The 26,500-nt window shown below is 43.7% G+C and overlaps 3 protein-coding genes across 5 annotated transcripts in view; all 3 read right to left on the minus strand.

Annotated features, from left to right (window-relative positions):
* The window catches only part of s100u (S100 calcium binding protein U), a 10,678-nt gene extending 643 nt beyond the window's left edge, over positions 1-10,035 (minus strand). Inside the window, exons 1-3 of the mRNA XM_080836869.1 lie at positions 9,942-10,035; positions 2,724-2,850; positions 1-2,202 (exon numbers count right to left, since the gene is read on the minus strand). The exon at positions 1-2,202 is cut by the window's left edge and continues 643 nt beyond it. Coding sequence (XP_080692995.1) covers positions 1,795-2,202; positions 2,724-2,843 — 528 coding nt within the window. The 5' untranslated portion in view covers positions 2,844-2,850; positions 9,942-10,035 and the 3' untranslated portion in view covers positions 1-1,794. The remainder of the gene's footprint in view (positions 2,203-2,723; positions 2,851-9,941) is intronic.
* Positions 10,036-12,028: 1,993 nt separating this feature from the next.
* s100a11 (S100 calcium binding protein A11) lies at positions 12,029-12,942 on the minus strand (the record flags this gene model as incomplete). The annotated part of the gene is made up of 2 exons (XM_080837915.1): positions 12,029-12,163; positions 12,814-12,942. The coding sequence occupies 2 exons, from the start codon at positions 12,940-12,942 to the stop codon at positions 12,029-12,031; spliced, it is 264 nt and encodes an 87-aa protein (XP_080694041.1).
* A 3,955-nt stretch (positions 12,943-16,897) lies between these two features.
* Positions 16,898-26,500, minus strand: part of pbxip1a (pre-B-cell leukemia homeobox interacting protein 1a) — a gene marked incomplete at its 5' end in the record, with an annotated part of 18,740 nt that continues 9,137 nt past the window's right edge. For 2 of the 3 annotated variants that reach the window (XM_080836590.1, XM_080836589.1), the window contains 6 exons: positions 16,899-18,142; positions 18,290-18,467; positions 19,065-19,127; positions 19,403-19,437; positions 23,950-24,168; positions 24,800-25,739. In XM_080836590.1, the coding sequence (XP_080692716.1) occupies positions 16,965-18,142; positions 18,290-18,467; positions 19,065-19,127; positions 19,403-19,437; positions 23,950-24,168; positions 24,800-25,739 (2,613 nt within the window). In that variant the 3' untranslated portion in view covers positions 16,899-16,964. Of the gene's footprint in view, positions 18,143-18,289; positions 18,468-19,064; positions 19,128-19,402; positions 19,438-23,949; positions 24,169-24,799; positions 25,740-26,500 lie in introns of all 3 variants that reach the window. The other variant, XM_080836591.1, reaches the window with a different exon arrangement.

Here is a 26,500-nt window from a genome sequence, read left to right on the forward strand (position 1 = left end):
ACGGAAAAAGAAAGTTCACAGCTGACACCCAACAAGGTGTTTCTCCTACATGTTTGTTTTGGAATGGACTTAACCATGAACCTCTAAGTTTGCCTGTGTGTATACTTGACCATGTACCTCTAAGTTCATCTGTGTGTGTGTGTACTACTCAATGTTATACATGTGATAAATATGTTTTTGCTTGCCTGTACCCCCTTTCTAGGGCTAGATTAGGTAATGTTGCGTGGACACTGGCTTATCCCCAGGGGCCTCCCTGTGTCAGGTGCCCAACAGGCTATTTTTGGGCTCCAGGGCCACAGGGTCTCCTGGTGTGGATTCCTTCCCCAGGTGCCTAAATTATTTACCCCCAACGAGCCATTATTAGGACACCGAGCACCCATCAGTACGGCCTGACGGGCTACTGATGAGAAAAGACGCCACACACATTTCACCCTTGGCCAACAGAGAGAGAAAGAGAGAGAAAGAGAGACAGACAGGGAAAGGACAGACAGAGAATGACAGCGAGAGATGGGAGGGACAGGGTGCAAGAGACAAGATGATGAGCGAGAGGGAAAAGGGAAACAAGAGGACATGTAAGACTAGCTGTATTCAGAAGTAAGGATTTGGAGATGATCAACTGTTATTCCCAAGCACATGAAAAGTGCTGTTTAAATTCCAGGCCAAGTTTATGAGATGCATATAGGAAGGTACCACACACACTAGGCTGCTATTATGTAAACTACAACGGGAGAGTGACAGAATCGCATACAAGGTCTGAAATAATATTTAGCATTTTCATTAACATAAGAGGGGTATCTTTTCTGAGTGACTACTTTGGCCACCTTGAACAGAAAGTAGTGGTGACCAACTCTCCAGAATATTCTGTTTTTGGGCCTGTTGAGCAAACGCAGAAGAGAGATGACACAGGTGAGAAGCGAGAGAGGGGATGTGGGGGGGAGAGAGAGGAGAACATGCAAATACTGAAAAATACACGCAAAAACCCGCTGTGACACATGGGGGGGGAGGTGATTGACAGGGAGAGGAGGGGGCAGCCAAGGACCACAGGAGCTGTATCACTTCTGCCAGGGACGTGCATTATCAGGTGCAGTTAACCTGAGGGCCACTGAAACTAATGGATATTGAGAAGCTCTTTGCTAACGCTCATTACAAAAGATACTACGTAGCTAAATGCCTTTGTTTGTTCCAGGTTAAACTCCTCTCCCGTTGGGGTTGCAGCAAGTTTGTAAACATTTGTAAACCACCACAGGTGTGTGTAAGTTTGTTTGTTGTGTGTGTGTGTAGGTGGGAGTGTCTGTTACTGTTGCACACGTTATGGCCCGGACACACACTCTGCAGCAACTCTAATTTGGCTCAAATTCTTCACAGGATTCACATTCAAAAACCCAAACTCGCCTCCCTGTTAGTAGCAAGCAGCTAGGAAATGAAGCCCTTACAGCCAAGCTCAAAACAAGAATCCAGGAGAGTTTTTAACAATGACTGAAGACAACTCATTAAACTGCCGGTCAGGTTTTCAGATATTTTGTTAAAGCAAGGATATGAAGATGATGAAGAGATGTCAGGACTCATTATGGAAAGTAAGAAAATCAAACAAAGTACAAAAAAAAGAAGGGTAATGAATGTCTGCATTGGAAAACAGGAATGCTATGGCACTGAACTGTATGTAGTTATTATAAAATTAAAAGAAGTGTTATAACTGGACGCAGCTTTTGGACTGTTATTGTCTAGAGACATATGATATAATAAGCACATAAGACAGGTGTTTTAGAGATGGAAATGTGCGTGGGGGTTACGGCTCTACGAGGCCTCCTCCTCTTCCGTCTTCTCCACCTCTGCTGTCTTCTCCACTGCTGCCTCCTCCTCCTCCTCCTCAACCAGGGCCTTCTCCGCCTCTCCCTCTCCAGCTGCTGCTGGGGCTTCTGCTGCTGGAGCTTCTGCTGCTGGGGCTGCTGCGTCGGTAGCTGGTTCTTCCGCCTTGACTGCAGCGGGTTCGGCCTCGCCGTCGGCAGGAGTCTCGCTCTCGCACTGCGTCACGGCACCATCATTGTTCTCCGTCTTGGTCACCTTGTCAGTCACGTACTGCTGACTGACAGAATCTGCCAGGTAGCCAATCAGCTTCATGTACTCTTGGAAGCTGACTTTGCCATCCTGGTTGTCATCAAGGCCCTGCTGCATGTCCTTGACAGCCTTGGAACTGTCCGCATTCTAGAATCCAAAAACACAGGGTTGTGCATGGCTATCAGTGTTTGATGTATGTATAATAAATAATGTCTGAAACTGACTTAATCTACACCACATTACATGCATCTTAGTTTGTTATCCTACATTTCTTTTGGTTCACAGGTCAACATCAAAAAATGTATGTCTATACAATTTCACAGGAATTTATGTCCTTTTTTGTTCCCTTTTTAATGGCATCTTTTTGTATAAGGATAACATTTCAAATACTATTTTCCTATTAGTTCATCTCTGTCCTGCAGGTACCTTCTCATTTGTGAACTGCTTTTACAAATGTAGGTTTGTAAGTACATGCAGCTCGCTATCTAAAAAGACAAGTACACAGCGTATCCATAAAACCAATATGTTAAACATGATCAATGATGTGACTGATATAGTGATAACCATTGTGGAGATGCTGCTGATGTAAGTTATGAAACTATGAAATGTGACAGCCTGTTGGTGTGATTGGCAGTTCCTGTGTCCAATGAAAAGCAGGGGAATCTCACATTGAGGATGCCACCGAGTTGGCTCTTCACCAGGCTCTGGAAGTCCTTCCCACTCAGGTTCTCTTTGCCCTTTGCAGACTTGAGGTAGGTCGACACCACTGTCTTGATTGCTGACTCCATCTTCTTTCTGTTGACAGGGGGAAAAGAATGAAGAAGAAAAAACAGCAATGAGAAGGGCCCAGAGAAGCATCTCAGAGCTGTACCCAACTACAGAAACAGTTCTGGCACGGATCTGGGGGGAGAGCCAGCAATCTGGACCCTTTTGAGTGGACTGTACCCTGCTATAAAGGCATCATGGCCTTTTGAGTGGACTGTACCCTGGTCTAAAGGCATCAGACCCTTTTGAGTGGACTGTACCCTGGTCTAAAGGCATCAGACCCTTTTGAGTGGACTGTACCCTGGTCTAAAGGCATCAGACCCTTTTGAGTGGACTGTACCCTGGTCTAAAGGCATCATGGCCTTTTTGAGTGGACTGTACCCTGGTCTAAAGGCATCAGACCCTTTTGAGTGGACTGTACCCTGGTCTAAAGGCATCATGGCCTTTTTGAGTGGACTGTACCCTGGTCTAAAGGCATCATGGCCTTTTTGAGTGGACTGTACCCTGGTCTAAAGGCATCAGAGCCTTTTGGGTGGACTGTACCCTGGTCTAAAGGCATCAGAGCCTTTTGGGTGGACTGTACCCTGGTCTAAAGGCATCAGACCCTCACAGACTCACAGTGGGAACCATGGCAGAAGGCGAGCCGACAAACCAACACAAATCTGGGCTATGCTTGACTGACATAGCGGCGCGATTAAAACAGAGCTGCCGTGTGATCTAGGTGCGTGGAGGGTGTGGACTGTATTAAGCTGGGCCCCAGAGCAGCCGGGCCAGGAGATATGAGATAAGGCTGAGGGTGAGAGCCAGTCCAGTTGAGGGACAGCTAGCTGGACACAATGGCCACTCCGATCTTTGATAGGTCATCTGATCTACTGAGGTCACTGGAGGACGACCTGCCTCCAGTTACAGGAGGGATTACCTACCACCATCTCATTCTCTCTCTCTCTCTCTCTCTCTCTCTCTCACTTGTTGTGTCTCTATCCTTCCCTCTCTCCCTCTCCCCTCCCTTGTTTTCTACTCCTCTTTTTCTCTGTTTCACTGCCACAAGCACCCCACAATGAAAGGGAGGAGTTTAACAATGAAAGGGAGGGGTTTAACAATGAAAGGGAGGGGTTTAACAATGAAAGGGAAGGGGTTTAATAATGAAAGGGAGGAGTTTAACAATGAAAGGGAGGAGTTTAACAGGAGTTTTGAGTTCAGCTGGACTTTGTCGTTTCACAAGCAGCTGACACCCCTGACAATGGACAAGGCCTTGCACCTACAAGAATGATAGGCATGTGTGTGTGTGTGTGTGTGTGTGTGTGTGTGTGTGTGTGTGTGTGTGTGTGTGTGTGAGCAAGAGAGAGAGATTAGTGTCTCACCTGTGCATAAATACAGCCGCGGAAAAAATTAAGAGACCACTTCAAAATTATCAGTTTCTCTGGTTTTACTATTTATTGGTATGTGTTCAAGTAAAATGTACATTTTAGTTTTATTCTATAACCTACTGGCAACATTCCTACCAAATTTCAAATAAAAATATTGTCATTTAGATCATTTATTTGCAGAAAAATGACAATTGGTCAAAATAGCAAAAAAAGATGCAGTGTCTTCAGATCTCGAATAATGCAAAGAAAACAAGCTCATATTAATTTTTAAACTACACAATACTAATGCTTTAACTTAGGAAGAGTTCAGAAATCAATATTTGGTGGAATAACCTTGATTTTAAAATCACAACTTTCATGTGTCTTGGCATGCTCTCCACCAGTCTTTCACATTGCCGTCGGGTGACTTTATGCTACTCCTGGCGCAAGAATTCAAGCAGCTCGGCTTCTTTTCATGGCTTGTGACCATCCATCTTCCTCTTGATCACATTTCAGAGTTTTTTTAATGGGATTCAGGTCTCGAAATTGGGCTGGCAATGACAGGGTCCTGATCTGGTGGTACTCCATCAACACCTTTACTGGCCTGGCTGTGTGGCATGGAGCATTACCCTGCTGGAAAAAACACTTCTCAGAGTTGGGGAACATTGTCAGAGCAAAAGGAAGCAAGTTTTTCTTCCGGGACAACGTTGTACTTTGCCTGGCTGAGGTTTGTAAAAGACCATAAGGATTGAACCAAAGCTGACTGGAGGTCCCTAAGTTCGTCTTCTCTGATGAGTCCAATTTCACAGTAGGTGCAAGACTCTGTGGCTTGTAGGCCTCTCCAGGTCTCAGTCTAACCATCAGACGACCATGTGTTGGGCAAAGCTGAAAATTGGACTCATCAGAGAAGACGAACTAGAAGACCCTCCAGTCCGCATGAAAAGAAGCCGAGCTGCTTGAATTCTTGCGCCAGGAGTAGCATAAAGTCACCCGACGGCAATGTGAAAGACTGGTGGAGAGCATGCCAAGACACATGAAAGTTGTGATTTTAAATCAAGGTTATTCCACCAAATATTGATTTCTGAACTCTTCCTAAGTTAAAGCATTAGTATTGTGTAGTTTAAAAATTAATATGAGCTTGTTTTCTTTGCATTATTCGAGATCTGAAGACACTGCATCTTTTTTGCTATTTTGACCAATTGTCATTTTTCTGCAAATAAATGATCTAAATGACAATATTTTTATTTGAAATTTGGTAGGAATGTTGCCAGTAGGTTATAGAATAAAACTAAAATGTACATTTTACTTGACCACATACCAATAAATAGTAAAACCAGAGAAACTGATAATTTTGAAGTGGTCTCTTAATTTTTTCCGCGGCTGTATGTCTGTGTGTGAGAGAGAGAGATGGAGGGTGAAAAAGTCAGAGAGGTAGACAGGGGGAGACACCAAAAGAATGAGTCTCCTCTCATGTGTGTGTGTGTGCAGGGGCGGTGCGTGCCTATGGGCAAGGCGGGCAGTTGCCCAGGGCCTTGGTCCCGTCGTCGTATTTACGTTTAAATAAAAATTCAAATAAATCACTTGTCATTGCAAACTAATGACAATTCATAATAAGCATAAAACACGATTATTTTATTTTAAGAATCAGCCTAAAATGTATCTTAAATCCATCATGGAACAAATTATTCCAAGTCACGTGACATTTCTGTCACGGACAATTTGACGTGTGTGGTGCCGTGTGTAGTTGCAAAGTAAGGCATGAAACGATTTCTAAGTGACCATGAGAAAAGACACGGGAGGATGAGAAGTTCAGGGACAAATTACCTTAGGTAACACAATATTTTCAATCAAGGAATTCGTCCGTGGAAGTGGAAGATATTTCAAAAAAAAATTTGAGTTGATCTGATAATGTTTCAAGTGCTGCTGAGCCAAGTTTAGCTAAGGCTAGCAGCAGCAGACAACAGGCACTACAGCACTAACTATCCCTGTCTGCTTTGCTTCTACAAATGGTGAGCCATCATGTACCACAGCTGATATCCGGAACACTGACACCTGCACTGACGACGCACATGATACTGCCATGGTCATCATCACTGTTCAATCACAGCTGGATGATAACGAGAGCAGTGATTTCAACAATATGAGAAACAACAATGGTGATACAATGATCAGTGAAGACCCAGTATTATGGCGTGACAAATTAACAGATAGAGAATTGAAATTGTTAAAACAGGACCTGTACACATTTGGAACTTTCAGTGGAAAACATTCAGAAACAGAAGTATAAGGAATAAATCAAATGTAACAAGTGACATTGTTTTGATCAAGTAATCAAAAAGTAACACTACTATTACACTGCACTCGAATTATTCAAATGATTTACGTTTAATTGTTTGAAACGTTTAAAAGTCATAAACTCACAATAAATGTCAGTTTCACATAACATTAAGTGTGTGTGTGTGTATGTGTCTGGATGTGTGTGGGGTTGGTGCTTTGGTGGATTTCTTTATTTTTTGGGGTGGTGGGGCCTCAACATTGTTCTTTGCCAAGGGCCTCCAATTTGCTTTAACCGCCCTTGTGTGTGTGTGTGTGTGTGTGTGTGTGTGTGTGTGTGAGACTAGTGAGCAGCAAAGGTGCCACTCTGCTTCCCCCCAGGTATGCGCACATGTTCAAAAGGGACTACTCCACGAGTTCCTGATGACAGGAACGTGAGAGAGCCATTGACAAAAGCTCAGTGTGTTTTGCCAACCAATAATGCAGAAGGGAGGGAAATACCAAGCATTGCAATCTGCATCAGTCACTCAAACTTGCCCAGAATGCGCAGGCTAGCTACGGGCTGACTTTCACAAGCCATTTCTTACTTTGCTTTCCCAAATGCCTACGACTGTAAGGAGAAAAATATCAGCAACAGCAGCTGCGAAACTACTGACTATCACTGCGGTACAAATATCAGCGCTGATTATCTAATGAAGCCATTTTACAAGAGAAAATCGACAGTCTGGCACGACGCATACCACAGTAACTGAAACATCTGCACATTCCTTCTCCTCACACTTGCAAACACACACACGCAGAAAAATGCTACGTGCTAACCCCATGCCATGTTATGAGTGCCATCGCCCCATCCTCAGGCACGAGACAATTAGGAAACATGCCTATTAGCCTAATTAGTCTGAAGAAAGGGAGGGGAGAGGAGCCTAGTGACGAAGAGGGGGCTGTATTAAAGTCTCTGGTTTCACGGCCTGTTTGAACAGCCTGAGTTTGGGTGCTAGCAGTGTAAGGCTCGCTCGGAACAGGAAATTAGCCGAGGGTTTGTGTTCCATCGTGACGAAGGATTTGCCGTACTGTATAGGACCTCTGCAGTATGGGCCCCTTTCCAGACACTGCTCACTCTGTGGGATTAGAGTCACAAAGTGAGAGGCCTGATGGAGTTCTGTTCCGCTGCTCCTCCTCGAGCATCCGGGTCACTGAGGAGACTTGGTGCTCTGACATAGCCCATAGTGCACTGGATGGTGCTAAACTGACGTATTGGTTTTTGGCTAAAGTGACAGTTAGTTTCAGTTTGGCTGGTATGACCATAGGCAGTCTCGGCACTTCCATACCAGGCAGCTAATGGTGAGGCACCTGAAGGTAGCTCAGAACTGCAGTCACCCTACAACAATATGAGGTCACTTTGGACTTCCAACAAAAGGCTGTACATCTGCTGCTAATACTCCAAAAGGTTTAGTACAGTCCTCTCATAGTTAAAAGATTAACAGACCAGTATGTTTTCTAAGAGCTATTTTACTCATCTTTAATGTTTTGCCTTAATGCCATTCAATGATATTTAGGTTTAGTGTATTGATATTTGAACATGTTTTTTTTATTATTCTACCATGAAGCACTTTTTTTTTCACTTTAATTTATTTCATTTACATTTAGTCATTTAGCAGACGCTTTATCCAAAGCGATGTACAAGGGAGAGAACAATCAAGCTACGAGCAATAGAGACATAAATACTATTTTACATAAGAAATAGAAAAAAGTGCAGGAATGTAACTACTGTAAGTGCAAGTTAAGTACTAGTAGAAGTGCACGTTAGGAAGGGGTCTTCAAGAGCTTCTTAAGGGTAGAGAGGGACGCTGCTGCTCTGGTAGTGCTATTATTAATAATGACTCAGTCAAGCTAATCATAACCTTCAACATGAATTCATAGTTGCAATTGTAAAACTAAATACAGTTCTCCATAAAGTCTCTCCAGAGATTCCAATACATACATAGAAACTACAAGATCTCCTCTACTGGATACCACAAGTGGTTTCTAAGTGACTATACCATCTGGCTCTTGTCTACATATTTATCTAAGGAATGTTGCGCCAGGATCGCGTTCGTGGAAGGATGTTGCTCAAGCGCTTAGTGAGCAAATGTAAAAAATGACACGGTAGCCGACTAGTCACTGGCGCACGGGCCAGTCTATCCTTCTTCGTGCCAGGAGCCACCACTCCAGCTCACCTGGGGTCTCGCGCTAATCCCCTTGACTATGGGCGCGCCACAAGGTCACCACCTCTATCTTTGCCATTTCTGTCCTCGCGTCTCATTTCTTATTTACCTCCTGTCCTGTTACCGACTATTCCGGCGTGTTGCTGCTGACGGCTGCGCTCAACCCAAAACTCCGCCAGACAGCACGTGGGATGTCGCCTCCGTTCATTAATACTGGCTAATGAAGTTTGGGCTTTCATTACTTAAGCAACGTCAGCACGGCGGAACGCTCCGCGCCCTGTTTCGACACGAGCCTGCTTAATCCCCATTATTATTCGCAAACGCTTAAAAAATGCGTATATAATGAAATAAATACCCATGCTGTCTCCCGTGTCCCTTCTAGAGCTCAGAAGAGATTGAGTGTTGCGTTTCCAAACAGGCGAACGTGATATGCGCGCTATCTGAGTAATGACAATACGGCCGCTCGTGTGTCATGAAAAATTAACAGAGGAACAAGTTAGGCGGTGAATATAAACCGAACTAAAGGCTGCTACTGTGTGTGGGGAGCTTTTTTCTTATTTCATTAGGCTATCACGCGTCTAGAAAAAAAAAAAAACCATTTCATTCTCACGGACGCGCGCACTTGTGCTGTCAATCTGTTTACGCCCCTGTCCAGCAGCCGAACCCCAATAGAACCTATACAATAATGAATTCAAGACTGTCCAGTTGTCTAGTGTGGAGGTGTAAACAGCCGACAAAATATTTTAAGGAAACCCTAAATAGTTTTAGTTGAACACAACACTCAAAACACGTATTATACCAATATGCTAACATTCTGTATTTTGTAGGTTTCATAATCAGCTTAAAAAGAGATAAAAAGTTGCGTGAAATCAGACGAGAGCTTGTTATATTTGGCCTTCAGTCCATTAATTATCCATCGTTTAACAAAGCGCAGCTGATACTGAGGATCGGTCTCGGTTCTGTCAAGGAAATTCTTTACCATAGTTAAGGTATTTTGCCTGCGTGTGCAATGCTAATGAATACGCCCATAAACTAGAGTATCGTATTGTAGCTTAATTGAATCGATGGCTACGTCATATTTTATGGTAAAAAGAATTTAATAAAACAAACCAAAGCTAGATTTGAAGTTATGTCTCGCAACAGATTATCTGGAAAAGTGGTTTCGTGGATGCTGTCCAGCATATCCGCAGGATGGTCCTGAACTTGAAGGGTGTATCTAAAACGTGGCGTTTAAGTTCCTATCAAACCTCTGTATTATTTATTTCAGTTAAAAAGTTTTAAAAACCTCAAAACTTACCCTTAAGTTTGTGAAGGACCAACGCAACAACTCAACCAACGCAACTGCTTCAGGACTGTACGCCTCTTTTCTGCTTTTCCGTTTTACCCACTGCCCTTACGGCTCAAAAAAACTTGCCTAACTAGTAAGGCAACAGAATCTCTTCCGTGATTTAGTTTTTTCTTAAACTTTTTCCCCTTCTGACAAGTCAAAGGGCGTGTACCTGGGAGAGAGAGAAGACAGGGAAAAGAATGGACGAGAGTTAGAAACCCTTTTGGGGAGGGACTAGCCTTCTGTGAAAGCCTTTAAAAACGTATTTTCCTTTCAATTACAGATATCTCTAGCGTATGCAACTCGTTTACGTCACGCGTGCTTAGGATGCAGTTTCACGCCAACAATTCAGGTTTGAGGGAGAAAATAGGATCATGCTGGACAGAACGAAGCAGCGAGGGAGGGGGGAGTGGAGGATAGGCTGATCTTAACCCTTCAGCCCCATCAAATTGCACTCTCACACTGAAGCCTCCTAAAAAACTCCCATTACCTTACTTTTACAATTCAGCTCACAAAGTCTCACATAATATTCGAAGGATAGAGGTAACAGCCAAAGTACTGCAAGGTCTTTGCATCAAAGTTTGCCATATAAATACGTGTATATTTGCACATGCATAACACAGCATGGACATGATCATGAGACTGTGTGGAATTGATAGAGGTCCTCTCATTGGCTGGTATGAGACAATGGCCTGAGGGTACCAACCTCCCATATTGCACCACTTCTGAGACAGCACTTTATTTGTCAGTCTGCATATGCTAGTCATACCTCTGCCACACCCCTCTGTGTGTGTGTGTTTAATCGAGATACAAGGTCCGCAGGTCTGCTGGCCTACTTGAAAGTCAAGCCCTGCAGACACTTACCACGCCCAGCAAGGAGCTGCTGATGGATTTAGTGGGAATATCCGGGGCTTTTTCCAAGGGTGTGGCATGTTACAATCCCTTAGCAAATACTAGCACAGGTGCCTCAACATGCCCAAACTTTAATCAACAATGGCTCTTAGATTCTCAGAGCCACATTAGCGGTGCAAACCGGTTCCTAGGCCAAATAACAATAGCCTAAGTGTAAACACACACTGACTCAAACCTGCCCTCTACTGCTAGGGCCTGGTTTCAGGTGTGTGTGTGTGTGTGTGTGTGTGTGTGTGTGTGTGTGTGTGTGTGTGTGTGTGTGTGTGTGTGTGTGTGTGTCTATGTGTGTGCGCGCGCGTGTGTGTGTGTGCCTTATCTAAGTACAATTAAACAACCAAACACAGCTTTAATGTCATGGTAAATCAAGTCTGAATGTATTGAAGGAGCTGATGAATGGAAGATTTAAAAAATGAACATTTTCTCTCACTTTCTACCTCTCCACCATCCCTCTCTCTCTCTGTCTCTCTCTCTGTCTTTCTGTCTGTCCCTCTCTCTCTCTCTTAAACACACACACACACACACACACACACACACACACACACACACACACACACACACACATAGTTGAATACCTACACAGTAAATGCAAACTAGTAACATATTTAGATGTTCTCTATGAACCCAACCATAGGCAGGTAGGCGGCTCCAGGTTGCTGAAAGGACAGCCAGGGTCCATGTTGCTCTCAGGGCAGGGCAGGATTAGGATAATGGGCAGTTACATGTATAGTATGACATGCACAGCAGGCAATAAGGATCAGTCTACACACCGTCTGTTTGAGGTGGAGTAAAGTTACCGTCTAATTACGCTATTAAATCAAGGTTGTAATACCCTATCCTAATGGGCCAGAGAGAGAGAGACAGACAGACAGACAGACAGACAGAGACAGAGAGCATTAGAGACAGGGCAGGCAAGGAACAAGTCTTTACCCACTTGTGGTTATAGGCTGAAAAAAACTGGAGATAACGCAAGGAATCACAAGAATGGATTATTTTATTTGCAGGTCACCTGCTCCAGAGAATGATTAACCATGGTATTGTGTGCACAGCCAGTCCCGAGGTTGAAGATGAACAATACACACAGAGGCATTTTTGAAATCAAACACACAACGGACACATTTTCATGAGCCCGCGCTCTTTCTGGTCTGCTATTGGCTCAAGCTTCCATGCTTGCTGGCCACCGTGCCAATCAGCTGCCAGAACTCCAGGAATGTCAGCTCTCCGTCATTATTCTGGTCCAAAGAGCTCATGAGCTGGTCAATCACGCCGGGATCGCTGGCGTTCTGTAGGCAATCAACAGCACAGAGGGTCATTCATAGTGAGTTAAGGACAGAGAGAGCGAGAGAGAGAGAGAGAGAGAGAGAGAGAGAGAGAGACATAGAGGGAGACAAGAGAGAGGAAGGGAGAAAGAGGCGGGTAACGCCATCTAGTGGTCACTTCATTCTAAATCCATGACTTTCTATCTGTGTCATTCATCAGAGGTCGCCAGAGAAATGTTTAGAAAAGCAACATCTGAAAACACAAGTCTACTGCAGGCTACACATGACCAGCAGGAAAGAATATGGACTAAGCTAGTATTCCTGCCTCATTGACTGAAACTGATTAAATGTTTAACAGCAAACACCCAAAACATCGGCAACGCAAACATCAAAAAGCACTGCAAGTCATAAAAGGAACAGAATAAAAGGTGAAAGGGTGGACGATCAGGAAATCAGAAAGAAAGTACAGAATGGAAGAGAGAGATAATGCAACAGATGCAATGATATGAGAGAGAGTGAAAGGCGGAGGAAGAGGACAGAGGGAAAATCCAGGAAAATTGTGGCGGAACAGATAGAAGCGGGCCCATAGATGTTGGAAAAGAAACAGAGGAGGGGAACTGAGGGGAAGGAAAAGGGTGGGATGAACAGAGGAGAGGAGGGATGAAGTCGCACACCTTCACTAGGGTGGGGAGCTGAGAGGCCACCAGACTCTGGAACTCCTCTTTGCTGAGAGTGTTTGAGGATCCATCCTTTCCAGCGAATGTCTTAAACTGGGCGAGCAGCACGTTAATGGCAGGTTCCATTCTGAGTGAGCAAAGGCTTATCACATCCACAAGAGAAAGAGGATATTTATGAATCATTTATGCACACTTCATTCAAACATTCATCAAAATGATAAATAATAGACTTTTGATGTTTGGCTTATCGAATATTGCTATAATGTACATGATTAAATCAAATATTAGACACAGAAAGAAGGAGACAGACAGCAGCAGTAAGACAAAAGCAGAAAAGCCAGAGATCAAATGTGTGGTATTAATATAATGAAGAGCTGAAAGAATGGCAGTGACAAAAGAATGGGAATGGCAGAGAGATGAGGAGAAACAAATGAGAAGCAAAGATGTGGGGAAAAACACAGAGAGAGAAAGCCTGGGGAAGAGGCCCAGAGGAGGTCATAGCTTGTCTTACCTGAAGAACTGGAGCGGAAGAGCGAGGCAGGTGAGAGCAGAAGTGTCTGTGTCCTCTCAACCTCGCTCTGCATCTTTTATTCTCTCCATCATCTTGCCAACATCAGCGGAAAAGATGACACGAGCCCCTCTTCCCCACATCTTCAGTCAGTGTCCTCTTATCTCTTGGCACACATCTCAAGTTTTCCATCATAAACAAACTGCAAACACAACCTTGTCTGACCTGCTCCCAGATAGCAGACAAGCACAGCAGGTCCTTAAGAAGTGTATCACCGCTAGACAAAGGATCCTGCCATTAGTGTCACCAATAGTGTCAACAAAGAACCTTTTGTATTAGGAGACTATTTTGCTCCTTCCAGTTTGAGTTTCAGAGCCTTTTTACCCTCAATAATGCGAACATTTCTTTACGTGAATACATCAACTCACCAAAAACAATTCAACTGAAAAATTCAAACCACAGAGAGTGTGAGGAAAATGTATGCAAAAGATAAAATAAGGTGACATTTCTGCTCACACTTTTCAAAAAAAGACATTTCTGTCCTAAGCCCTTCATTTCTGACGCCAGTAATCTCAAACATTATAATAGAGGCCTTTAACAGACCTCGGACTCACACTGACTCTCTCTCACACACACATACACACACACACACAGACACACAAACACACCAGCGCCACACGCTGTTTCATAAATTATATTAAGACGTTAATATTGATGAGACAGAGACCAGCGATCAGAATTAAATCAGTACTTTATCTTTTGCAAAAGAGGAAGTGTGCTACAACCGAAGGTTTTGAACAGACTCCAAAGATGAGCTGGACGCAGCCAGCATTATGTGAGTAGAAAAAACAGGTTTCATCACACACTTCAGAAGTTGCCGCCGTGATCTCAGAATATGTCCTTGAGAGATGAGCAGTGTGCATGATTATCAGTACAAAAACAGGTGGTTTGCCTCAGCAAGAGAGTATGCCTCCTGTAGGCCTCAGCACATGGGAAAAGCAAGCACATTAAAATACAATAACAATGTCCTCATTAAAATTTCTCTATCACACGCACACACACTCACATTTACTTTTTCCAGTTTGTTTTCAAGCTTTGTTTGGTGGGTGTTTATTAGAGACTTGTGGTATTGATGACAGGGCAGCTCATGATCCTGTTGTGCAGTGTGGCCATGTTGTTGTGTATGCATACAGTCACTGTCAGGGAAATTTGATCAGTTAAGCCAATGACAACTTACTATGCTTGACTGTATGGCAAGTCATGACCTCAACTAAGAGAGTAACAGTATGCATTAAAGATTACAGTTAAAAGTTAAAGTAATTGAATAAAGTACATAACAAACTATGTGATAGGTTGAATTAATTGGATATATTACTTCACAAAACATCAACTAAGTGTGAACTAGACCTTCATTTACATAAATGCTGCCAACAAAATGGTTCAAGACAATGTATTACAAGTGCTCCTATATGAATGATTAATGAATGACTATTGTCTAAGAAAAATGAGGTCACCAAAAACTTGAATTACTGGCATATTTAGCTCAACCAAGGCACTTCAGTAAAAATAATGATCTACCCCATTATTTGATATATTGATTTTGGAGTTTAATATCAACAGAGATATCCTACAAATACGTGGGCATGTGTGGACCATTTGCCACAGAGAATAGTATAAACATGTACTGATGGGATGTAAAGATATGGTGAAATGCTGTAAAATGCTTTAAATGTTCTCTATAATTATGCCAAAATCTTGGTCTTTCTTTTCTCAGAATTCATACAATTTACATGCACACATTTAAAATGGAGTTAGTTTGACAACACTAAAGCATAGTGTGAGTTATGACCTTGTGTGAGTTATGACCTATTATGACCTTCACATTCAAGGCAACAAGGACTGACAAGTTTGTGAGTGTGTGTGTGTGTGTGTGTGTGTGTGTGTGTCTGTGTAAGAGCTTGCTGGTGGGAGAGGGAGGGATACGTCTTCAAACATCTTATAAAAGGACACACAAATCACCCAAACAATACTCATCGTTAAATTTTATTCATATTAATAAATTAACAAACTGAGCAATGTCTTTCTTTGTGGTTATCCATTGTGTTTCTGTATTCCACACGTTTCCCATTCCATTGGCTGCAGACTGTGGTCAGGCCATCAAAAAACTGAAAGATCTCCCCCGATATTTACAAAAATACTGTTACATTCAACATGTGCAACCATTCCATAAACATTCAACAAAATAATAGCTGAGTTCATCTTAAAGTGTGTGTTTCATTTGAATCTTTATTGGATTGACATTCCCCCACCAAATCTGACTACAAAATAAAGAGAGTTGCAACTCCTGTTTGGGCACACCCAATTGCGGTGTTAATTCAGGCTTCTTAAATTCATTATGGCCTTTGTGTCACTATAAATATGTAAACAGTATTAAGTTTGTTTATTCGAACATCCATGCTGTCCCCTTATTCCCAAGGCACATTCACTGCCGAAGACAGAAATCTCGCTATCACAAATTGTCCAGAGTCCAGTAAACACATTGAATATTGAAATATGGCTACATATCCCCAAATTCCTAAGTGAAAATGTCACATAAGAAGCAAACAAGACATAATGTGACAAACTGCAACACACCAGATAACTTTACTTTTCAAACAAAGTAATTCAACACAATGCTATTTAATGCTATGTCAAGCGACGTACCGTCCTGTTTTTACTTATAATAATAATAATATTAATAATAATAGATGTTGATGGTGTATATGTAGCCAAAAGCGTATAGACTTTCTTGTAGCAACAGGAAACCATTTTAAAAGATAAGCAAAACAAATTCACTAAACTCGCCTGAATAAATCACTTTCATAGCGATGTACCAGTTAACTAGGGTGAAACGTACCCAAAGGCTAACCTGTTGCACTATGAACCTGAAAGCAAACAAACAAACAGAAATCACCTCAAGGAGAGTTTCACAGTCACTGGGATTATTTTCACTGGTCCTTAAGATTTATTTTCCATCACAAACATCAACGAGAGAGAGCATGCTCAATTTCCCACTAGCAAAAAAACACCTCAAATCCTCACTAAAAAAAGACTGAGAGAATTGGCCAGGGCGAGCCGTTTGAGACTAGCGCGTTGCTTCCCTTTCAAGCTCAGATCCAGAGGTGGCCAAGCTTCATCCAGCCCTGCTGAATACCCTTCACAGTCTCGGTTCCCTACTCGAAATCTACGGGCCAACATTCAGCTTTTTTGACGGACAAGGGTTAACATTAATCTTTTTGAGTGGCTTGCACTCAACACAGAATCACAGATGCAGGACTCTGGGAATCACCACTATGAATGAGACGGAAGGGTACATGACTTAAAGAGACAGAACGCACAGGAGGTAGGTGATGACTGTGAACTCCACAAACAGGTACAAGTTTAAGAAGGTACTTAATGACTTCGGAGAAACAATGTATGCACAAGATGCACACATCTACATCTAAAGGCTTAAGGTTGAAGAATCACCACAGCCTTTTTGTTGTTTTCCCCCCATTTCTTTTTTCCTTCATTTTTAGCTACCTCTTCTTTTTTCCAACCCCCAGCCCACCCAATCCCCTTGTTTCCCTTTCCATGTACGAAGGGGTGTAAGAAGTTTGACCTATTCGTCACAGAAGAACCGACCGGCTGCAAACTTCCACAGAGCCTCCCTCTCAAACTCCTCCATCTTCTCCTCGAGCGACTCGTTGTCCAGCACGTCGACCAAGTCCTCCAAGATGTCCGCCACGTCCTCCGCAAAGACGCTGAAGAGCAGGCGCTCGTGATCGAACACGCCATCAGAGAAGAACCCGTCCGTCAACCTTTGGAGCTCCTCCTTGTTCTTCGAGATGGACGCCGGCAGTTCGCTCAGGTAGCCTTCCAGCAGATCCTGGAACTCTAAGAGATCCACGGCGACCAGCCCCTCGGCCTTGGCACACTGGGTCGCCCCTGAGCATGCCTGGGCTGGGCCGGGGTTGCGCCCCAGCTTCTGGAGCTGGTGCTTCCAGAAGTCAACGTGCTCGTGTGTGTGCCCGTTCTGTTTCTCATGGCTGTGGTGTTCCTGTTGGTGATGGTGATGATGATGATGATGGTGGTGGTGGTTGTCGTGGTGGCTAGAGCTCTTCATGAAGGACTTCCTATTCTCGCGCTGCACCTTGCGATCCTGTTTTCCGCCATCCCAGTCCTCGTGGTACTTCTTCCAGGCACGTTGCTTGGAGTGCTCCCCTTCCTTGCCATCTTTCTCATCTTTCCCATGCTTCCAATCCTCCTCTCCTCTGCATTTTTCAGACTCCTTCTGATGCTTTTGTTCACCATGATCCTTCTTCCCATTCCACTTGTTACCATGTTCCTTTTTGCCATTCTTTTGGCCATGGTGCTCCTTTTTGCTCTCCTCCCATTGGCTACTGTGCTTACTCTTGTCTTCCCATTTGTTCCCTTGCTCCTTCTTCCCCGCCCACTTTCTGCCCTGGTCCTTCTTGGAGTCATTCTCATGCTGCTTTCTCTTCCAGTCATGTCTCTTGCCCAGGCGCTCCGCCTGCTCACTCAGCCTCTTCTGCATCTCCACCAGACCCTCCCTCACACCCTTCTTTTTACCCACAGACTTCTTCATCCCCTCTAGCCGCTTGCGACTGTCCTCCAGGAGGCTCTTTTGCCTCTGAAGCGCCACCTTCAACCCATCTCCTCTGTCTCCCTGCTGCTCTGCCCCCTGCTCTGGCACGGCAGGGATCCGATTGGCTGTCTCAGTCTTGTCTGGCGGTGTGACTGTGTCTGTAGATGTTGGTGTGGTTTCTGATTCCCGGACTGGTCAAGAGAAAGTACAAAACATCAGGCATATTACAAGTGATGGAGGTCAAAATAATAATATATACCAGTCAAGATATACCAGTTCTACTCAGCACAGTGACCCACTCTCTCAGGGGTTGGAAGAGTGCAGCGACTCTGTTGTACCTGTTAGCTGGGATAGCTCAGCCACTCTGGCTCTAAGACTCTCCAGCTCCTCTCTAAGGCCAGGCATGGCGCTCAGATCATCCTTTAGTTTGGCATTTTCTGTCTGCAGCGCTTCCCCCCCTGCCTCCTCCTTTTCTGTAGCAGCTTGAATAGCCTGGTCCAGAGCTTCCTTCTGAGTCTAGATAAAATCATGACAAAGTATTAGTTTTGATTAGTTTACTAGAGTATCTCTAAGTATTACAAACTTGGACTACAGCTGGACTCTTCTTTGATCAGACACACTTTGATGAACAGGGATGAATAGGCATACCCACACAAAGAAATATATGGAAATGCTTCTAATTAACTACTGTCAGAAAAATATTTTTGTAAAATCTTTGTGGTGTTAAAAACTATGAACTGGTACATAGTAGGTACTGTCTAAGCTTCTGTATCATGCAAATCCAAACCACACCATGTATGAGTTTGTCGCAAACTGCAAGCACTACACAGAGGCGTACACTTGGACTCTATTTGCAGACACTTCTATTTAAAGCCCCCTACTCTGCAGTGAATGTAAACATTGTGTTAGTACATGCACGGCTAGCGTAAATCAATATCCTTACTGACATTGCTGTCAACGAGTTCTACAGCTAAACTACATTTAATACCCTACTACATGGGGAAGGAAAGAGCTTCATATGAGTAAAAACTTGTTCACACAGTGAAGTAGAGGGAAATGGAGAAGAGGGTAAACCAGAGGGGATTGGAGAACAAAATGGCTGAACCGACTAACCTGTAGCTGAGCTTCAAGCGTGGTTATCTGTTGGTTTTCTTGGGCAAGTCTTTCCAAGAGTTCCTGGGGGGATCAAATCAAAGTTAAAACAGCAACCAGAACCCGATATAAATTAGATCACAACCTTTGGTAGAGTACCTAAAATTGAGATATTTCCCCTTCTCAATGTGCATTTAACTACTGCATGGAAAACTACAGAGTACAGTTCAGACACATCCCCCACCCTTCACCTGCTTCCGTGTGATAAAGTATATAGTAAGGACTGTATGTTACAAAACACATTAAAGGTACAAGTATAGGGAGGAGTTAAGACAACATAGTACAGAAAAAATGCTGACCTGTTCTGTCATTTCTGAGCCATCAAAGCCGTCATCTGTGAAGAGATACAAGACACGTTCTCAATGATCTGAAACAAGTTTTTTTTAAAGAAAGAGGTTGATGTATGTGCCGAGATATTTCACTCAATCCCATTCCAGTAACCCACATAGGAATAATCTACATACAAATTAAGATGTGCAGTGTTGTCAGCATTTCAAAAACAACTACAGTTCAACAGTACACTAATTACCAACAAGTGGTACAGCAATTTTCACCACGTTCTGCAAATGCATCTTCATATACTGTAAATATATATGTATTTAGATAACATGCATTCTTCCTACAGTTTAAAAAAAAAACCATCCAAACTGTACGGTATATATCATTTTGTGTGTCTATGTGTGTATAATTTTCATGTCACTTAAACTAAACCTGCTGCTCATGAAATCCATTCAAGGACATTTCAGAATTCCAGTGGCCTTGCCATGCAACCAATGACACACAACCTCATGCATTGAAACCTACAGAGTATGTATGGTGGGTGGCCTACCTAAGCTATAAGGGCAGTGTCACCCTTGGCTTGAACAGAAAACTCTTCACACATCTCTACTGGCAGATCTCAAGTTAAGGACAGGCCTGACTACCTACAAAGAAAGCAAACCGTAACGTAAAACTTTTAAGGGGAAAATAGCCAGACTTTGTGTGTGCCAATTGGCTGCCACTGAGTGACAGGTTTTTCTTCCCTACGGTCTCACTCCTCTCTCATACCTACCACTCTCCTGGGGTAAAAAAAAAAGAGTGCAACTAAGCTCAAGATGGAGGAGCCCAAAGGCGAACAAACAGACAAACAAACCGCAAAGCGCAAAGATAACATAATCTCCTTGGCGGATGTATTCAACTGGGGGGGGGGGGGGGGGGGGGGGTTTGGTTGCTGGCCACCCCACAAGGTGGCAGTCTTCGAATACAACAGCAAGAACATTTCTGTGCCGCTGCAGCCATACGTACAGTACAAGATGGTGTAATTCGAAACCATGCTATTTAAAACTGATAATTAGATAGCAGGGCTGGCAAACATTTTCTTAATCCCTAGTAGCCCTCCAGCAGGCATTCTTTGGATTTTGGTTGCCCAAAATGAAATAGACTAGCCAACATAAAATAAAATAGTGTAGAAAGGTAGATATCGAGCAACTGAAACTGCTTCAGGATTGCCATGGGTACACATATGTGTGCACATCAGCAGAAGTGGCAGGCAAAATATATTTACCTACAAAGGCCTACATTTGATTAAAAAAGAAATAACTAAAACAAATAAAAATTCACACAAATTCGTACTTTAACCGATTAAGATTGGGTGCTTCTCCATTTAGAGTTTCAGACAAGCATTCAAGTGAAATACATGTGGGGAAGGCAAAAAGCATTGTGAGAATGTTTTATTTATTTATTTTTTAAAGGCTCTTAGCCTCTGTGTTGACTGCAAAAAGGCTTCTGAAATTGAGCTTCAGACAATGAGAATAGGTGACGACTTGAGCGAGGGGATCGACATTGATGCGGAGTGCAGCAGCTATTTTGATACACCTCAAGATATAACTCGAAAAAAGATTTCACATGCATATTTCAGTATCTGAACGATGCACTGCCTAGTTATCTAAACATCAATTTGACCATCATACTATATACTGTATACTACTTAGTGCTGTAGCGACGCGTCGATGACGTCGACGCGTCGATTTCAAAATTACGTCGACGCCATATTTTTACGTCGACGCTTCGGCACATACACGTGGTTGACCCAAACAGAAACAAACATTGCGCAAGGACTGAGAGAGCAGAAACCCAGGGAATTGCTTGGCGCCATTAGTTGATATTGGCGATCTAACGTAGTGAATCATGATACATACTATAAGCTGACCAACACCATGACTTAGCTCTCTGTGCCGTTTGTTCATGCTTAGTTGCCGTGTTCTGCAGCCGTAAGTTAACGTTAACTTAACTGACACACTAGTAGCTAGCTAACGTTAACTACTAGCACCCAAGCACGAACAAACTGCACGGAGAGCTATAGTTTGCTAGCACCACCGAAGTGCGCAGAGCTCAAGCTACACAACACACTGAACAAACGTTAAATTAATGTAACCAACGTTACTTATTGTCCCCTTCACGAGAGACAATGGGGTGCGTTTCTATCTCCATTCTCAAACGTCTCGTATTTAACGTTTGTTCAGTGTGTTGTGTAGCTTGAGCTCTGCGCACTTCGGTGGTGCTAGCTAACTATCTTCTTAGCTCTCCGTGCAGTTTGTTCGTGCTTGGTAGCTAGCTACTATAGCGGCAGCGGCTAGACAGCTGTGTCAGTTTAGTAAACGTTAACTTACGGCTGCAGAACACGCCAACCAAGCACCAACAAACGGCACAGAGAGCTAACTCATGCTGTGGTCATTTACGAGCCAAACACATAACATTAGACTAACGTTGGCCAGCTTATAGTATCTATCATGATTCACTACCACGTTAGATCGCCAATGTCAACTAATGCAGCCAAGCAATGTCCAGGACAGGGCTGCACATAAGGTGGTGCGCAGTGCTCATCAATGAATGAATGTTTTTATAAGCACTGAAAACATTTAAATTAATGAGCACCACATCCAAATGTGATAGGGCTCATTTGAGTACCAAACATTTTACTGTGAACTCTAGATAAACATGAAATGCATTGTTGGACTTTTGCTGTGCAAAATGGTGCTCATTAAAGTATATTATTAAGATTTTTTGGGGTATTTATTTGAGATACATTATGGTTTTAATCGAGCAACAGAAAAATAATCGTTAGACTAATCGTCCAATTAGTCGTTAGATTAGTCGACTATTCGATAAAATAATCGCCAGATTAATCGTTTTGAAAATAATCGTTTACCCCCAGCCCTAATACTACTATGGCATGCCACAGGCCACCCTGGGTAAAGGGTGGGAGTGTTGGCAAGAGTATAAACCCAGGTTAGGGTAAGACAACTCAAAACATGTCATAAATGCTTTCTATAAAGCAACTTAGCTATGTGTACACCTATGTGCATTTTCAGGTATATCCACCTACAAGATACCCAAGCCCATGAGGTGGATGGCTCTGACAAGCTGTGGAAACGAAGATGGTTTCTCGACTACCCCACCAGTCAATTTCAGTCACTCCATGTGACAATAGATGATAGCTTGGTCAAACTTTCAAAGACTGGCCAAAGACTTGCTTTTCATCATTATCTCCCTTTAAACCAACAAAACGCTGTGTCAAGGTGGGTCATAGCAGAGGACTCCAAAAAAACTAAACGCTGAGCAAGCAAGCTTTGTTGGGCAAACATGAATTCAAAGTGGTCCAAAACGACATGCCCACTTTCTGTGTGGCAGGACACCAAATCTGCCATGGCACTGTCTAATTAACATGATCCCACTGAGAAAGGGTCAGTGAAGAGGAGGAAAAAAAAGTGTAACCAAACCAAGTTTGTAAAGACAGCATGGCTTTCCCACTACCAAAAACTCTTAAAAAGGTGTTGATTTGCTGGATCAAATGGTTGGATGTAATCAGTACAAGCATCGCTCAAAAGGAATGATGGAGGAAGCTCTACAATGGATACATTCCTGCAAGGTCTGCTGAAGGAAAATCATTCACAACCAAGTACAAGAGTGGCTACATAGAGTGGCTGGCACAGGAACTTGTTACCCCAGTAACAGCAAGGAGTGCTCCTCAATTAATAATCTGAGCACGACTGTGAAAAACGTCTCTGATATTTTGCTACATTTCTTATAGGCCACCTCTACAGCTGCAAATCAGTATCTGAAATATTAAACCAGGAAGAGTAACAATACATGGATTAATAAAATAAAATATATATATTGTTGAAGATGGATGGAGTGAGGTTGAGAGTGCCCAGATAAGTTTTTCCTCAAAATAGCAAGTCTGCGAATAGCTGAAGGAGGGCTAAAGTAGGGAATACGAATAAAAGGAGGGAATTTTATTTAACTTAGAGGAACATTTCTGATAGACCGTCCGACTGGGTGTTGTTACATTTTGGTAGCCCGATAGGAAAACTTGACTGTTCCGGGATGTCTGCCAAACGATTCTGTGAGCCCTGGCCAGTGGTTTAATAATTAAGTTAGTGGTTACCAACTAAATGTAGACCGCTACATTTAATAAAAGATAATTAAGTTAGTGGTACCTAACTTAATGTACACAGCTACATTTCCAGTCTGGAAACATTTCAAATGTCTCAATCTGTATCACACTTCCCACTGCTGCACGGTCAGACAGTCAAGGAATTCAAAATAAAAACCAAGCAGTTGACTGTAAAATAGATCTGGTGGTCAGATCTGTTCCTGAGTGAACTGGTATCTAGGTTGTTTCCTTGGAAGCAAAACAATGCAGAGAATGAGATGCCAGTACTTGCTGGAAACCATAAAACCATAGAATTAGGACTGATATAAGGTCTGCTACTGGCTTGTGTGGAAGTGCTTGCAAAATGGCAACTTAACTTCTGCTCGCCAAATCCCAGAGACTGAAACCTGATAGGCTCCCACTAAGACCGACCTGAGAAGAAGAGGGAGCCCAGGCAGAGGAGCACCAGGGCGCCCACGATCAGCTTGTTGAGGGAGAAGCCCTGTTTGTCCTCCCGCCTCTCGGCCAGCTGGAACTCCTCTTCATCCTCCTCTTCATCCTCGGAGCTTCGGCCTAGCGGCATCGTGTGCCTCAGACGCAGGCCGTCTCCTTCTGCTCCTGGATCTGTCCCGACCACCTCCTCCACTGGCTCTGGAGACAGACAGACAGAGAGAGAGAGAGAAAGAGAGAGAGAGAGACAGACAGACATAGAGACAGACAGAGAGACAGACAGACAGAGAGCGAGAGAGAGAGACAGACAGACAGACAGACAGACAGAGAGCGAGAGAGAGAAAGACAGACATAGAGACAGACAGAGAGAGAGATAAATGGATGGAGAGGTCAACACATTAGAGTCAGCAGAATTATGACGAAAGATTAACATCAAAGCACATAGATATAAATGTTGTTGTTTTTTCAGAGTCTGAAGGAAATTGGCAACTTTCTGGAGCTCAGTCTCATTTTGTGGCCAAGAGGCTGCTTAGAGTTGCAAATAGAGCAGTCAAACATTTCTCAAGATGACACACCAGCAGGGGAAGGTGGTGGAAATTCTGAAAGACAGCTGACCCCATGATAACGCATACTTAAATATCAAGTACAGTATACCTTTGATGTATTTACTTAACCCACGATAAAATGTACTTACATATGAAGTACACTGAAACTATGATGTACAATGACAATGTCAACCACTAAGCACACAGTGCATCAATAAAGCCTCTGTCTGTCTCCCTCCCACACTCTCCCCCTCTCTCTCCACAGACCAGTGTGAGCCTCTCTCTACCTGCTTCCACAGGTTCCACTCTCACAGGCACTTCAACCACCTCCTCCTCCAACGATGGCTCCTCCTGCTGCTCCTCCTCCTCCTCCTCCTCCTCCTCGTGCTCCTGCTGTGCTGAAGCAGAGGTGATGGTTTCGGGCTCCAGGCTAACAGGAGCAGGGCTTCCTTCATCAGGTCTGGGGTCAGGTGTGGGAGCAGTGTCAGCGGCGGGGGGAGAGCCCTGCGTGGACAGACTAAGGTTCTTCACGACCTCAGGAGCAGGGGCAGTAGTTGAGATGACATCAGGGGTGACCTCTATGGGGACGGGCTCTTGAGTGGGGCTCCTCTCAGACTGTGGTTCAGAGGCGGAGCTTTCCTGGGTGAGAACCTCAGGGGCGGAGGCTTCCAGGATGTCTGGGAGAGGGATGTCAGGAGTTGGGGTCCTATCAAGAGGCACCTCAGAAGCAGAGCTTTCTGGGGAAAGGGTTTCAGGAGTGACGGTTTCTAAAGCAACATCTTCAGGGGCAGGGCTTTCTTCAGGAAGACCTTCAGGGGAGGGGCTTTGCCGGAGGAGACCTTCAGGGGCGGAGCTTTGTTGAGGAAAGGGTTCAGGGGTGTGGCTTTCTTCAGGGGACATACTTTCCTCTGAAAGGACTTCAGGGGTGCGGCATTCCTGGGCCAGGATTTCTTCCATGGGGGTTTCATGGCCATAGCCAATATCAGTAAACATGCCAGAAGAGGGCGGGACGAAGGAGGGCTCCTCGGAGAAGAGCATGGATGCTTCCGAGGTCATGGCAAAAGGGGTGGAGCCCAACAGGTCGCTGTCGGGTGGTGAGCTGGTGATGGTGTCATGGATGATGGGAGCGTGGATCTCTGGGTCAAACTCCTCGTCGTCGAACCCCGAGAAGGAGGGGCCTACGAAGGCCGCTGCCTCACATACCACTGGGGAGGTTTCCTGGCAGACCTGTAGACACCAAACAACTTTCACAATTAACAAAATATCTTACTCAAACTCTAATGCAACTTATCGATGCAACCATTTATGCAACTTTATTCATGAAACCATGTCCTACTGCTACCCATCAATGTACAGTACAAACAAAATAACTGCCAGACAGGGCAACCTAGAAGCTTCCAGACAAATCAGTCACTGATAAAAGGATTCAGGAGAGTTGAACATACACATATTTCTCAGAGCATATACTGTATCCCCAGAAAGCAACTAAAGTCAACTAGTCTAAATATTTAGAAAAGTATAGCTATAACCATTGTGAGTGTAAGGATTTAAATGTATACACAGTTCATACGCAGTCCTGGCTCTGTAAATAGGCAACAAACAGAGTGACTCAGAACTAAGCTTTACACAATTCAAGCCAATCAACATGTTTCGGGAGCAGCAAAGGAGGGGGAAATTGAATTGGCTGTTGAGCTTAAATATCGACAACCTTTCACCAGAATTGCGCACTGCTCCTTTAACCTCAACAATCATGAATGTAAGTTCTAAAATGGAGGATGGACAGTGCAAAGTAGGGTGGCAGGGCACATGTATGTGTGATATGACAACCCTGCTGTGCAGAAGGACAATAATACAAATAATAACTAGAAAATGCATTTCCTGAAGGAAATACCAGTGCATGAAATGCAAAGGTTAAGAAAGGAAGAAGAAAAGAAAGAAGAGTGAAAGAAGGAAAGAAGAAAGGAAAGAAGAGTGGAAGAAGGAAAGAC

Source organism: Sprattus sprattus (assembly GCF_963457725.1).
Source record: "Sprattus sprattus genome assembly, chromosome: 4".
Taxonomy (NCBI): domain Eukaryota; kingdom Metazoa; phylum Chordata; class Actinopteri; order Clupeiformes; family Clupeidae; genus Sprattus; species Sprattus sprattus.